Source organism: Oncorhynchus tshawytscha, linkage group LG05, assembly GCF_018296145.1.
Source record: "Oncorhynchus tshawytscha isolate Ot180627B linkage group LG05, Otsh_v2.0, whole genome shotgun sequence".
NCBI lineage: Eukaryota > Metazoa > Chordata > Actinopteri > Salmoniformes > Salmonidae > Oncorhynchus > Oncorhynchus tshawytscha.
Genome location: NC_056433.1, coordinates 12,408,475 through 12,424,116, shown reverse-complemented (window position 1 = coordinate 12,424,116; position 15,642 = coordinate 12,408,475). Strand labels below are relative to the sequence as shown.

Here is a 15,642-nt window from a genome sequence, read left to right as displayed (position 1 = left end):
ATCTCCCAGCTAGCAAACTAAATTCCTACAACTACAATACCTCTTCCGCCATCTGGCCCGGTCCCTTTGTCGCCACGGCGCCCCGCCGTACCACCACGACTGGTCCGCAGACGTAATTCCATCCACTGTGCCCAGCGTCGGCGCAGACGCTTCTACTTACCCCGGCCTGCTAACTTTAGACGCCGTGTCTCCCTCGTGCTAGCGTAGCAACGACTACCCCGTGGCTTCCCTGTTCCATCTATTGCTGTTCACTGGACCCTATGATCACATGGCTACATAGCTGATGCCTGCTGGACTGTTCATATCATGGTATTCCACGTTGTTTATCTGTCGGCCCCGAACTCAGGCCTTGTGTGTAGTTAACCAATCCTCTGCCCATTTATCGCCATTTTACCTGTTGTTGTCTTAGCTGATTAGCTGCTTTTGTCTTACCCGTTGTTGTCTTAGCTAGCTCTCCCAATCAACACCTGTGATTTCTTTATGCTTCGCTTTATGTCTCTCTCAAATGTCAATATGCCTTCTAAGTTTACAGTGGAGCCCCTAGTCCCACTCTACATGCCTCAGATTCCTCCTCAAATCAAATCAAATGTTATTTGTCACATACACATGGTTAGCAGATGTTAATGCGAGTGTAGCGAAATGCTTGTGCTTCTAGTTCCGACAATGCAGTAATAACCAACAAGTAATCTAACTAACAATTCCAAAACTACTGTCTTATACACAGTGTAAGGGGATAAAGAATATGTACATAAGGATATATGAGTGATGGTACAGAGCAGCATAGGCAAGATACAGTAGATGGTATCGAGTACAGTATATACATATGAGATGAGTATGTAAACAAAGTGGCATAGTAGTTTGCCCCCGGTGATGCGTTGTGCAGACCTCACTACCCTCTGGAGAGCCTTACGGTTGTGGGCGGAGCAGTTGCCGTACCAGGCGGTGATACAGCCCGCCAGGATGCTCTTGATTGTGCATCTGTAGAAGTTTGTGAGTGCTTTTGGTGACAAGCCGAATTTCTTCAGCCTCCTGAGTTGAAGAGGCGCTGCTGCACCTTCTTCACGATGCTGTCTGTGTGAGTGGACCAATTCAGTTTGTCTGTGATGTGTATGCTGAGGAACTTAAAACTTGCTACCCTCTCCACTACTGTTCCATCGATGTGGATAGGGGGGTGTTCCCTCTGCTGTTTCCTGAAGTCCACAATCATCTCATTAGTTTTGTTGACGTTGAGTGTGAGGTAATTTTCCTGACACCACACTCCGAGGGCCCTCCCCTCCTCCCTGTAGGCCGTCTCGTCGTTGTTGGTAATCAAGCCTACCACTGTTGTGTCGTCCGCAAACTTGATGATTGAGTTGGAGGCGTGCGTGGCCACGCAGTCGTGGGTGAACAGGGAGTACAGGAGAGGGCTCAGAATGCACCCTTGTGGGGCCCCAGTGTTGAGGATCAGCGGGGTGGAGATGTTGTTGCCTACCCTCACCACCTGGGGGCGGCCCGTCAGGAAGTCCAGTACCCAGTTGCACAGGGCGGGGTCGAGACCCAGGGTCTCGAGCTTGATGACGAGCTTGGAGGGTACTATGGTGTTGAATGCCGAGCTGTAGTCGATGAACAGCATTCTCACATAGGTATTCCTCTTGTCCAGATGGGTTAGGGCAGTGTGCAGTGTGGTTGAGATTGCATCGTCTGTGGACCTATTTGGGCGGTAAGCAAATTGGAGTGGGTCTAGGGTGTCAGGTAGGGTGGAGGTGATATGGTCCTTGACTAGTCTCTCAAAGCACTTCATGATGACGGAAGTGAGTCGTTTAGCTCAGTTACCTTAGCTTTCTTGGGAACAGGAACAATGGTGGCCCTCTTGAAGCATGTGGGAACAGCAGACTGGTATAGGGATTGATTGAATATGTCCGTAAACACACCGGCCAGCTGATCTGCGCATGCAGTGGCACTGTATTGTCCTCAAAGCGGGCAAAAAAGTTATTTAGTCTGCCTAGGAGCAAGACATCCTGGTCCGTGACTGGGCTGGATTTCTTCTTGTAGTCCGTGATTGACTGTAGACCCTGCCACATGCCTCTTGTGTCTGAGCCGTTGAATTGAGATTCTACTTTGTCTCTGTACTGACGCTTAGCTTGTTTGATAGCCTTGCGGAGGGAATAGCTGCACTGTTTGTATTCGGTCATGTTACCAGTCACCTTGCCCTGATTAAAAGCAGTGGTTCGCGCTTTCAGTTTCACGCGAATGCTGCCATCAATCCACGGTTTCTGGTTAGGGAATGTTTTAATCGTTGCTATGGGAAGGACATCTTCAACGCAAGTTCTAATGAACTCGCACACCGAATCAGCGTATTCGTCAATATTGTTATCTGACGCAATACGAAACATATCCCAGTCCACGTGATGGAAGCAGTCTTGGAGTGTGGAGTCAGCTTGGTCGGACCAGCGTTGGACAGACCTCAGCGTGGGAGCTTCTTTTTTTAGTTTCTGTCTGTAGGCAGGGATCAGCAAAATGGAGTCGTGGTCAGCTTTTCCGAAAGGAGGGCGGGGCAGGGCCTTATATGCGTCGCGGAAGTTAGAGTAACAATGATCCAAGGTTTTTCCACCCCTGGTTGCGAAATCGATATGCTGATAAAATTTAGGGAGTCTTGTTTTCAGATTAGCCTTGTTAAAATCCCCAGCTACAATGAATGCAGCCTCCTGATAAATGGATTCAAGTTTGCAAAGAGTCAAATAAAGTTCGTTCAGAGCCATCGATGTGCCTGCTTGGGGGGGGATATATACGGCTGTGATTATAATCGAAGAGAATTCTCTTGGTAGATAATGCTGTCTACATTTGATTGTGAGGAATTCTAAATCAGGTGAACAGAAGGATTTGAGTTCCTGTATGTTTCTTTCATCACACCATGTCTCGTTAGCCATAAGGCATACGCCCCCGCCCCTCTTCTTACCAGAAAGATGTTTGTTTCTGTCGGCGCGATGCGTGGAGAAACCCGCTGGCTGCACCGCATCCGATAGCGTCTCTCCAGTGAGCCATGTTTCCGTGAAGCAAAGAACGTTACAGTCTCTGATGTCCCTCTGGAATGCTACCCTTGCTCGGATTTCATCAACCTTGTTGTCAAGAGACTGGACATTGGCGAGAAGAATGCTAGGGAGTGGTGCACGATGTGCCCGTCTCCGGAGTCTGACCAGAAGACCGCCTCGTTTCCCTTTTTTGGGTCGCTGCATGGGAACCATTCCGTTGTCCTGTTTGAAAGGCAGAACACAGGATCCGCGTCGCGAAAAACATATTCTTGGTCGTACTGATGGTGAGTTGACGCTGATCTTATATTCAGTAGTTCTTCTCGACTGTATGTAATGAAACCTAAGATGACCTGGGGTACTAATGTAAGAAATAACACGTAAAAAAACAAAACACTGCATAGTTTCCTAGGAACGCGAAGCGAGGCGGCCATCTCTGTCGGAAGTACATCCTCCTTTGTTCCACCTCCCACACATGCGGTGACCTCACCCAGCATAACCAGCACGTCCAGAGATGCAACCTCTCTTATCATCACTCAGTGCCTGGGCTTACCTCCACTGTACCCGCACCCCACCATACCCCTGTCTGCATATTATGCCCTGAATCTATTCTACCACGCCCAGATATCTGCTCCTTTTATTCTCTGTCCCCAACTCACTAGATGACCAGTCTTGATAGTCTTTAGCTGTATCCTCATCCTACTCCTCCTCTGTTCCTCGGGAGATGTGGGGGTTAGCCCAGGCCCTGCGTGTCCCCAGGCACTCTCATTTGTTGACTTCTGTAAATGAAAAAGTCTTGGTTTCATGCATGTTAACATCAGAAGCCTCCTCCCTAAGTTTGTTTTACTCACTGCTTTAGCACACAGTTGAGGATGCCTGGTCGTTCTTTAAAAGTCATTTCCTCACCATCTTAAATAAGCATGCCCCTTTAAAAAAATGTAGAACTGAGAACAAATATAGCCCTTGGTTCACTCCAGACCTGACTTCCCTTGACCAGCACAAAAACATCCTGTGGCAGACTGCAATAGATCTCCCTCACTAGCTTTAAGAACCAGCTGTCAGAGCAGCTCACAGATCACTGCACCTGTTCATAGCCCATCTGTATACAGCCCACCTATCTACCTCATCCCCATACTGTATTTATTTATTTTGCTCCTTTTGCACCACAGTATCTCTACTTGCACATCCATCTTTTGCACATCTACCATTCCAGTGTTTAATTGCCATATTGTAATTACTTCGCCACCATGGCCTATTTATTGCCTTAACTCCCTTATTTGCACTCACTGTATATAGACTTTGTTTTCTTTTCTACTGTATTATTGACTGTATGTTTTGATCCTTCCATGTGTAACCCTGTGTTGTTGTATGTGTCGAACTGCTATGCTTTATCTTGGCCAGGTCGCAGTTGCAAATGAGAACTTGTTCTCAACTAGCTTACCTGGTTAAATAAAGAAATAGCATGGAATAGACCCCGCGATATGCAACTGTTCAGGGAAGTCAGGAATCAATACACGCAGTCAGTCAGGAAAGCAAAGGCTAGCTTTTTCAAACTGAAATTTGTATCCTGTAGCTCTAACTCCAAACAGTTTTGGGACACAGTAAAGTCCATGGACAACAAGAGCACCTCCTCCCAGCTGCCCACTGCACTGAGGCTAGGTAACACAGTCCCCACCGATAAATCCATGATAATCAAAGATTTCAATAAGCATTTTTCTATGGCTGGCCATGGTTTCCTCCTGGCTACCCCGGCCAACAGCTACGCACCCCCCGCAGCTACTTGCCCGAGCCCCCCCAGCTTCTCCTTCACCCAAATCCAGATAGCAGATGTTCTGAAAGAGCTGCAAAACCTGGACCCGTACAAATCAGCTGGGCTAGACAATCTGGACCCGCTCTTTCTAAAATTATCCGCCGCCATTGTTGCAACCCCTATTACCAGTCTGTTCAACCTCTCTTTCGTAACGTCCGAGATCCCTAAAGATTGGAAAGCTGCTGCGGTCATCCCCCTTTTCAAAAAGGGGTGACACTCTGAACCCAAACTGTAATACACCTATATCCATCCTGCCCTGCCTCTCTAAAGTCTTCGAAAGCCAAGTTAATAAACAGAGCACTGACCATCTCGAATCCCACTGTACCTTCTCCGCTGTGCAATCCGGTTTCCGAGCCGGTCATGGGTGCACCTCAGCCACACTCAAGGTTTTAAACGATATCATAGCCGCCATCGATAAAAGACAGTACTGTGCAGCTGTCTTCATCGACCTGGCCAAGGCTTTTTTTTGTTTTTAATTTACTTTTCTGCTATTTTGCACACCAGTATGTATCACTACTTGTACATCCTCTGCTCATCTATCACTCCAGAGTTAATCTGATACATTGTAATTACTTTGGCCTATTTATTGCCTTACCATCTCACGCCATTTGCACACACTGTGTGTGTGTGTGTGTGTGTGTGTGTGTGTGTGTGTGTGTGTGTGTGTGTGTGTGTGTGTGTGTGTGTGTGTGTGTGTGTGTGTGTGTGTGTGTGTATATATATATATATATATATATATATATATATATATATATATATATATATATATATACACACACACACACACACACACACGTTACGGTCGTCGTAAGGAGGAGACCAAGGCACAGGTTTTCATCAAGGATCTCTCTGTACATTGCTCCGTTCATCTTTGCCTCGATCCTGACTAGTCTCTCAGTCCCTGCCGCTGAAAAACATCCCCACAGCATGATGCTGCCACCACCTTGCGTCACCGTAGGGATGATGCCAGGTTTCCTACAGACGTGATGCTTGGCATTTATGCCAAAGAGTTTAATCTTGGTTTCATCCGACCAGAGAATCTTGTTTCTCATTGTCTGAGAGTCCTTTAGGTGCCTTTTGGCAAACTCCAAGCGGGCTTTCATGTGCCTTTTACTGAGGAGTGGCTTCTGTCTGGCCACTCTACCATAAAAGCCTGATTGGTGGAGTGCTGCAGAGATGGTTGTCCTTCTGGAAGGTTCTCCTATCTCCACAGAGGAATTCTAGAGCTCTGTCAGAGTGATCGTCGGGTTCTTGGTCACCTCCCTAGCCAAGGCCCTTCTCCGCCGATTGCTCAGTTTGGCCAGCTCTAAGAAGACTCTTGGTCCCCTTCCCCAGATCTGTGCCTCGACACAATCCGGTCTCTGAGCTCTACGGACAAATCCTTTCATCTCATAGCTTGTTTTTTGCTCTGACATGCACTGTCAACTGTGGGAACTTATATAGACACCTGTATGCCTTTCCAAATCATGTCCAATCAGTTGAATTTACCACAGGTGGACTGCACTCAAGTTGTAGAAACATCAAGGATGATCAATGGAAACAGGATGCACCTGAGCTCAATTCCCAGTCTCTTAGCAAAGGGTCTGAATACTAAGTAAATAAGGTTTTTCTGTTTTTTGCTTTTAATGTTTTCGCTTTGTCATTATGGGATATTGTGTGTAGACGGATGAGGAAATTGTTTTATTTAATGAATTTTAGAATAAGGCACGTATCAAAATGTGGGAAAAGTGAAGGGGTCTGAATACTTTTCCGAAGGCACTGTAACTAGCTAGCAAGATGACCAACAATTTCACCTTCCATCATTGCATACAACCCATAGATACATTTTTAGCTAGCAGGCTAACATTAGCTAAATGGTTAGCATGATTTACTAGCTGCAGTGCTAGCTAGGTAAAGTAAAATACACTGTATTTTTTATTTTACCTTTATTTAACTAGGCAAGTCCATTAAGAACAAATTCTTACTTACAATAATGGCCTAGGAACAGTGGGTTAACTGCCTTGTTCAGGGGCAGAATGCAGATTTTTACCTTGTCAGCTCTGGGATTCGATCTAGCAACCTTTCGGTTACTGGCCCAACACTAGAACCACTAGGCGACCTGCCGCCCCGCATTGACTCTCGGGCAGCTGCTTCATGGAAATACATTGCAATTTAATCATAATATTACTACAGTGGCCAGATAGCTAGCTTGGTAAAGCATTTAGTATTGTGTGCGCAATGTGCTGCACTTACCACCCCATTTGTTTCATATAAAGTCTGTGTTACTAGCCTGTTAACAAGCTAGCGTTAGCTAGCACATTATAAAAGCTAACAAACAGAAAAATATTTGAGCACAAAACTCCTTAGCTATATGTAAAAGATGTAAAGACTTGTTCTAGAAAAAATAAATGTAATATGTAGCTTTATAATTCTGATGAAAAGGTGGGTGGTTTAGACCGGAAAAAGTGCCCTCTTCCTTTTTCTTGTCACTCTTGTCAGCTCCCCCACGTGGAGGTTGAAGTGCTCTCTGATTGGCTCAAAGTCAGGTTGTCGGCCACTGCCGAGCATTGCGATTCTAAAAGTAGAAAGGTCAGGTTCGTCGGTACGCAGCAGGTACGTCTTTTGTTCTAGCAAGAGAAGGAAAGGTCTCTGTCGTAGTACCTATCGGCAGTCAGATTCTCTGTGCGTTTCATGGTTTACGATTTGACCCTTAAAGTTTTATCGCTAGTCTTATCACATTTCCATCTCAAACCTCCTTCCAGGCCTGTCTGTACATTTTGACTGAATGTAAGATGAACATATAAAACAAATACAGGGACAAGCGGACTGGTAAACTTACTCAGGAGAAACTTGTCTCATTGAAACGTGTATTCCTGCTTGTTTTCCTCACAAACGATGAGTGCCAGCGACTACACCAAAACAAGCGTAAACAAACAGGAAATAGTACTGTGTGGTCAGGGTGGGTTATCTCCATACTCAATGCCAGGATGTGCTTTCAGCTTCCTGAGGTGTGGTGCTCTGCAGCGGGGGCCAGCATGACTCATTTTTAGGCCTTCTACAGAGACTTGTTCAGTAAGGCACAGGATAGCAAAACATTAGCAAAACATTTTGCGGTCTTATTGGACAAGTTCGGATAGCAGTACATCCCAGTTTCACTTTTCAACAAAACGTTGTCAGCCAACTAATGTAGACACTAGCCTGTTTTGGTATCATCCAGTGCCCTCATATCACTAAATTGAATCAGCTGATAGCCTACCGCTCTTGTGATTTAAAGGGATAGTTTGAGATTTTGGCAGATGAACTCATGGATACAATGTATAGGCCACTGCGTGCTGTTAGAAGGAAGTTGAAGGTAGTTTCTGGGGCGATTTCTAAATATCTTTTTAAAATCACAAGAGCGCTAAACTATCAGTTGGGTAACCTTAGTGATATGAGGGCACTGGATGAAACAAAAACAGGTTAGTGTTTAGGCTAGTTGGGTGAAAATGTTTTGATAAAGAATGAAACAGATGTACTGCTATCTGAACTTGTCCAATAAGAACAAAGATTTTAGTGTTGCGTTGTGAAATGTTTTGCTATGCTGTGCCTTACTGAACAGGACCCAGCTCTGTAGGGCTAACAATGAGGCATGCTGGTCCCCAAACAATGACAAAGTCTAAGGGATCAGCAAGCATTGGCTTAATTGCCAAAATCCCAAACTATTCCTTTAACTAAGTCAGGTGGATTGAGGGATAATTGATTAATTGATCACAATAAACATGTATTATCATTGTAAAAAAAAACAATTTAGGAATGGTTGAAAAAGAGAGGCTTAGCATAGCTGGAATAGCAACTAGCCGATAGTGTAAAATACAATGCCCATATTTGGATCCATGACAGTCCTAGATTACGATCTAGTGAGCTCACACTATTGGTCTATTGTGAGGGTTTCAATGGGCCTTCCTTTCACAGTGACTCATGACAACCCAAAATAACAACACAATTATTCCCTTAAGCAGGTACTTTTGGATGTGTCGTCATTTTCACAAAAGACCATTAGGTTGCGTCACTCTCAAATAGCCTAATGTGGTTTCTTCTCCATCATCAGCAGATACACAATGATTGAAACCTATACCTAGCATGCTACCACTTAGCACCTCATTGATTCAGAGGGGTTGGGTTAAATACGCAAGAAAAGTTGAATACATTCAGTTGGACAACTGACTAGGTATCCCCCTTTCCCTTAAGCATGCTAGCTGTTACCATCGACTTCCAGTCATTACTCTAATGCTAGTTAGCAACTTCCTTCAAACTGCACACAGAAACATAAAAATTGTATCCAGGAGTTCATCTGACTCTGGGCAAGTAGATAAAATGGCTTCATTGCCAAAATCCTGATGTGTCCCTTTAAAAATGGAAGAAGATTTAGGCATATCCATTCAATAGCTTCCTCTGATATACTGTCTAGTAGCTTCCATTATTGTGTAGCTACTAAGGTCATAGTCTATATCATCATATGTGCTGGGTGTACCACAACAACCTGCCAATCCCTTTACTTGCAGTATGCTGATGTAGATAAAGTATGGGTTTGTTATCAATGTCTGTGGAGCACATGACACTTTTTCTTACAACCAAACACTCAAGAGTAGATCCTCTGGGGACTCTATGTAGAAGTGCTGATCTAGGATCAGGTCTTATTCATTGTGATTGAAAAGACAAAACTGATCCTAAATCAGTCCTCCTACTCAGACACATACAGGCCCAGATTTGAGACAGTCGGACTATGGAGTTAGCTAGCTAATCGGTTTCTTCCATAATCTCATAATGACCTCATATGCCTAACAATCTGCCTACACATAATCTGTTTATTCCAAACCTGTTAAATCCGCTCATGGGAGTTATGGGGGAGGGATTGAAAGAGATTATAAGAGTGTGTAGGTCGACTGATTTGACTTGTTGAATCCAAAACTGAGGTGTAATCCTAAACCATTTCCTCAAGTTAAAGCATCACATCTGTGAACTGAAATAGACATGGAATGAGGGGAATGGACAGTGAGTACATGTTCATCTAGAAAAGCATGTTCATCCAGTCTAGACATTTTTCTGTGAATTATTTTAAAGCGCTTCATTGGTTAGCAAATTAAGTGTGCCACCAAAAAATAAAAATGCCTGACTGTATTATAAGTAAATTATAGTCGAGATGTTATAGACACCTACTAAGCATGTTTTTATGATCCAAAACCCTGGAAATACCATAGATTCAGGGCATTAGGCCACTGCCTGAGGCTAAGGGGTGTGTGCTAAGGTTAAGTCAAATAAATGCACTGATAACAAGCTAGAACAAAAACCTAGTGACTCCCCCATCCCCTGACATCAGCTAACAATGAGCTGCATCCACACAAGGTTGCTTTCTGAGAGATCTGCGCTTCATTCCTTGATAGGTCAAGTTCTAAAATGGCCGCCAGCCAGGTGGTCACAAGGGGCTTGTCCAAGCAGAGGAGGTTGCTAGCTGTCAGGGAGACAAACATGGGTGGTTGCTCACCTCTTGTACTTATTTAACACTTGAGCCTACTACAGGTTGATTTAGCAAATAGGCCAACTCTTGAAGCCAGATTTTCAGATCTGTGTCCCATACACCTGATGCAACGAAGTGCAATCTTCCCTCTAGTATGAGGGGAGAGCAAGATGATGGGAACCTTATTGCTTCAGGCTCTGTTCAATCTAAATCACTATAGTTGTATAGGATGATAGCAAAACATTTGTCCTTCTATGTGACGGTAGTGTACTGTATTGGACTAAATTATTGACATGTGCTTTACACACCCACAAGATGTTATAAGAGTGAATTAACCCTGGGGGCAAAATCCCTGAATAGCCAAGATAAAGAGGAAAAATGACTACCATCATCTAATAGATTAGTTGGACGTTTGACTGATCAGCTACTCATAGATTGATGATATGCTACTGTAAGTCCATGCTGCTCCTCTCTCTTGACAGTTGTGTTGTCCTGTTGTTAGAAACTTACCAGTAAACTCTCCAAGTTTAACGCCGACTTCGGGTTTCTGATCAGCGATTCCAACTTTTTCAGCCGGGTGTCCAGCCTCTTCTCCGCTCCGGACGACATGATGGCAATTTAGTCAATCCAGGTCCAACAATGGCATGTGATGGTAACCTTAAATGTCACGACAACAACTTGGTCAATACCTGCGGTGTCCCTTTAACACCGTAGGGCAGCGCTCGCTATTTTGCTGCTGGTTGGCTGAACGATAAACTGATAACGCCGCTGAACAAGCGTTGTTTTGACGGTATAAATTGGTTAATAATTTATTGCCAGTTTTCGCTGCATATTATTCGACATTAAATAATTGCCGACAGAATCTCCCACTTAAAACGGACTCATCCAGATCCCAGGTTAGGCGCGCTGTTCCAAATCGTGTCTGTCTCAAGCTCCTGAACTCCGCAAGCATGACTCGTGTATTTTGTCGCTGTAAATGTCAAGTTTCTTCATTGAAACGGGTTCACCGAGAACTTCTATTCGGTGTCTTCACCAGTCACATACATTCAGTCCTCTGAACAACCCAGAACATCGTTACCCACAAGCACGCACTGAAACAGGAATTCCTCTCCTCTTATCTCATTGATCTCTTTTACAGTCACAGCCCGAGCTCGCCACAACTTCCAGTATTTTTGGAATGCTGATGTCGCCATGTAACTCGCCTGTGAGTCTTCTCTGACTAACCTATACATAGCCGATGACACATTTGCGGTGCAAGCTAATTATTATAGTCACTATCTTATTGGTGACTATAATAATAGTCTTTAGTAGCTATTGGCTTTAGACTACTGGATCAGCTCGTTCTCATAAAGACCGAGGTAAAGTTGGTTTTATATTCACACATTCGGACATTCAACAGACATTCGCCAAAAACCATTTACAAATGTAGAAATCAATAACTAATTCACCGTTTGTCATAGAATCATCAAACTAGATAGGATTTATTATATAAATGTACAGCATACTTTTCCAACATTTTGTTTTGAGGACAAATTTCAGTTTTGATTTGATAGAAATACATACAATCTATCAAATGCCATTTAAAGCTGTATAAATCAATAACTAATTCACCGTTTGTCACAGAAACATCAAACTAGGTATTATTTATTCTATGAATGTCTAGCATACTTTTACAACCTTTGTTTTGAATACAAATTCCAGTTTTGATTGGATAGAAATACATAACCTTTATGGACTTGGTATACAGTTGAAGTCGGAAGTTTACATACACTTAAGTTGGAGTCATTAAACTCGTTTTTCAACCCCTCCGCAAATTTCTTGTTAACAAACTATAGTTTTGGCAAGTCGGTTAGGACATCTACTTTGTGCATGACACAAGTAAGTTTTCCAACAATTGTTTACAGACATATTATTTCACTTCTTATTCACTGTATCATAATTCCAGTGGGTCAGAAGATTACATACACTTTTTTATTTAATTTATTTTATTTCACCTTTATTTAAAAAGGTAGTCTAGTTGAGAACAACTTCTAATTTACAACTGCGACCTGGCCAAGATAAAGCAAAGCAGTGCAACACCAACAACAACAGAGTTACACCTGGAATAAACAAACATGCAGTCAATAATACAATATAAATAGTCTATATACAGTGAGTGTAAATTAGGTAGGAGGTAAGGCAATAAATAGGCCATGGTGGCAAAGTAATTACAATATAGCAATTAAACACTGGAATGGTAGATGTGCAGAAGATGAATGTGCAAGTAGAGATACTGGGGTGCAAAGGAGCACGATAAATAAATAAATACAGTATGGGGAGGAGGTAGTTGGATGGGCTATTTACAGATGGGCAATGTACAGGTGCAGTGATCTGTGAGCTGCTCTGACAGCTGGTGCTTAAAGCTAGTGAGGGAGATATGAGTCTCCAGCTTAAGTGAATTTTGCAGTTTGTTCCAGTCATTGGCAGTAGAGAACTGGAAGGAAAGGCGGCAAAAGGAAGAATTGGCTTTGGGGGTGACCAGTGACATATACCTGCTGGAGCGCGTGCTACAAGTGGGTGCTGCAATGGTGACCAGTGAGCTGAGATAAGGCGGGGCTTTACCAAGCAGAGACTTGTAAATGGCCTGGAGCCAGTGGGTTTGGCGACGAGTATGAAGCGAGGGCCAGCCAACAAGAGATTACAGGTCGCAGTGGTGGGTAGTATATGGGGCTTTGGTGACAAAACGGATGGCACTGTGATAGACTGCATCCAATTTGTTGAGTAGAGTGTTGGAGGCTATTTTGTAAATGACATCGCAAAAGTCGAGGATCGGTAGGATGGTCAGTTTTACGAGGGTTTGTTTGGCAGCATTAGTGAAGGATGCTTTGTTGCGAAATAGGACTCTGATTCTAGATTTAATTTGGGATTGGAGATGCTTAATGTGAGTCTGGAAGGAGAGTTTACAGTCTAACCAGACACCTAGGTATTTGTAGTTGTCCACATATTCTAGGTCAGAACTTTCCAGAGTAGTGATGCTAGTCGGGCGGGCTGGTGTGGGCAGCAATCGGTTGAAGAGCATGCACTTAGTCTTACTAGCATTTAAAAGCAGGTGGAGGTCACAGAAGGAGTGTTGTATGGCGTTGAAGCTCGTTTGTTAACACAGTGTCCAAAGAAGGGCCAGATGTATACAGAATGGTATCGTCTGCGTAGAGGTGGATCAGAGAATCACCAGCAGCTAGAGCGACATCATTAATATATACAGAGAAAAGTGTCGGCCCGAGATTTGAACCCTGTGGCATCCCCATAGAGACTGCCAGAGGTCCAGACAATAGGCCCTCAGATTTGACACACTGAACTCTATCAGAGGGGTAGTTGGTGAACCAGGCGAGAAAATAATTTGAGAAACCAAGGCAGTTGAGTCTTCCGATAAGAATGTGGTGATTGACAGAGTCGAAAGCCTTGGCCAGGTCGATGAAGACGGCTGCACAGCAATGTCTCTTATCAATGGCGGTTATGATATCGTTTAGGACCTTGAGCGTGGCTGAGGTGCACCCATGACCAGCTCTGAAACCAGGTTGCATAGCAAAGAAGGTACGGCGGGATTTGAAATGGTCGGGGATCTGTTTGTTAATTTGGTTTTCAAAGACCTTAGAAAGGCAAGGTAGGATAGATACAGGTCTGTAGCAGTTTGGGTCTAGAGTGTCTCCCCCTTTGAAGAGGGGGATGACCACAGTCAGCACTAAGTTGACTGTGCCTTTAAACAGCTTGGAAAATTCCATAAAATTTTGTCATGGCTTTAGAAGATTCTGATAGGCTAATCGACATAATTTGAGCAAAGGACCTTGTGAAGATTCTGGAGGAAACGGGTACAAAAGTATCTATATCCACAGTAAAACGAGTCCTATATCAACATAACCTGAAAGGCCGCTCAGCAAGGAAGAAGCCACTGCTCCAAAACCGCCATAAAAAAGCCAGACTACGGTTTGCAACTGCACATGGGTAAAAAGATCATACTTTTTGGAGAAATGTCCTCTGGTCTGATGAAACAAAATATAACTGTTTGGCCATAATGACCATCGTTATGTTTGGAGGAAAAAGGGGGAGACTTGCAAGGAGAAGAACACCATCCCAACCGTGAAGCATGGGGGTGGCAGCATTATGATGTGAGGGTGCTTTGCTGCAGGAGGGACTGGTGCACTTCACTAAATAATTTTCCAGCCTAATGATGCCATCTATGTGGATATATTTAAGAAACATCTCAAGACATCAGTCAGGAAGTTAAAGCTTGATCGCAAATGGATCTTCCAAATAGACAATGACCCCAAGCATACTTCCAAAGTTGTGGCAAAATGGCTTAAGGACAACAAAGTCAAGGTATTGGAGTGGCCATCACAAAGCCATGACCTCAATCCTATAGAAAATTTGTGGACAGAACTGAAAAAGCGTGTGTGAGCAAGGAGGCCTTCGAACCTGACTCAGTTACACCAGCTCTGTCAGGAGGAATGGGCCAAAATTCACCCAACTTATTGTGGGAAGCTTGTGGAATGCTACCCGAAATGTTTTACCAAAGTTAAACAATTTAAAGGCAATGCTGCCAAATACTAATTGAGTGTATGTAAACTTCTGACCCACTGGGAATGTGATAAAATTTGAAATAAATCATTCTCTCTACTATTATTCTGACATTTTACTTTCTTAAAATAAAGTGGTGATCCTAACTGACCTAAAACAGGGAATTGTTACCAGGATTAAATGTCAGGAATTGTGTAAAACTGAGTTTAAATGTATTTGGCTAAGGTGTATGTAAACATCCGACTTCAACTGTATGTAAGAGCAATTTATTTTCGTGAATAGGATGGTGACCCTAATAAAGTGGCAACTGAGTGAAAATATCACAAACAACCCCTTTTCTGTCTGTTATACATTTGATCAGTGGGTATAATGGTAAATCTGATCCACAAGGTCCTCATAGGATCAATTAGCCTTTTAAAATGATAAACTTGAATTAGCTAACACAATGTGCCATTGGAACACAGGAGTGATGGTTGCTGATAATGGGCCTCTGTATGCCTATGTCGATATTCCCCCCAAAATCTGCCATTTCCAGCTACAAGTCATTTACAACATTAACATTGTTTACACTGTATTTCTGATCATTTTGATCTTATTTTCATGGACAAAAAAACGTGCTTTTCTTTCAAAAACAGTGACCCTAAACTTTTGAATGGTAGTGTGTGTTATGGTTCACTCTTAGTTGTCCTTATCTCCACTGTGGAAGGTCCATGTTGATCCATCCACCTGTCTTTTTTGTTAGTCAGGCCTGACCCCTTCATCCCATAGTTTTTTTCCTGTAATTTAATATGACTGAAGATGCA

The 15,642-nt window shown here is 43.4% G+C and overlaps 1 protein-coding gene across 7 annotated transcripts in view; it reads right to left on the bottom strand.

The window, feature by feature from the left end:
- LOC112249925 (rho-associated protein kinase 2-like) overlaps nucleotides 1-11,492 on the bottom strand; it is a 66,278-nt gene extending 54,786 nt beyond the window's left edge. For 5 of the 7 annotated variants that reach the window (XM_042321483.1, XM_042321481.1, XM_042321480.1 and 2 more), the window contains exon 1: nucleotides 10,799-11,492. In XM_042321483.1, coding sequence (XP_042177417.1) covers nucleotides 10,799-10,897 — 99 coding nt within the window. In that variant the 5' untranslated portion in view covers nucleotides 10,898-11,492. Of the gene's footprint in view, nucleotides 1-7,633; nucleotides 7,708-10,798 lie in introns of those variants that run through there. The other 2 variants (XM_042321485.1, XM_042321484.1) reach the window with 2 other exon arrangements.
- Nucleotides 11,493-15,642: the final 4,150 nt, after the last annotated feature.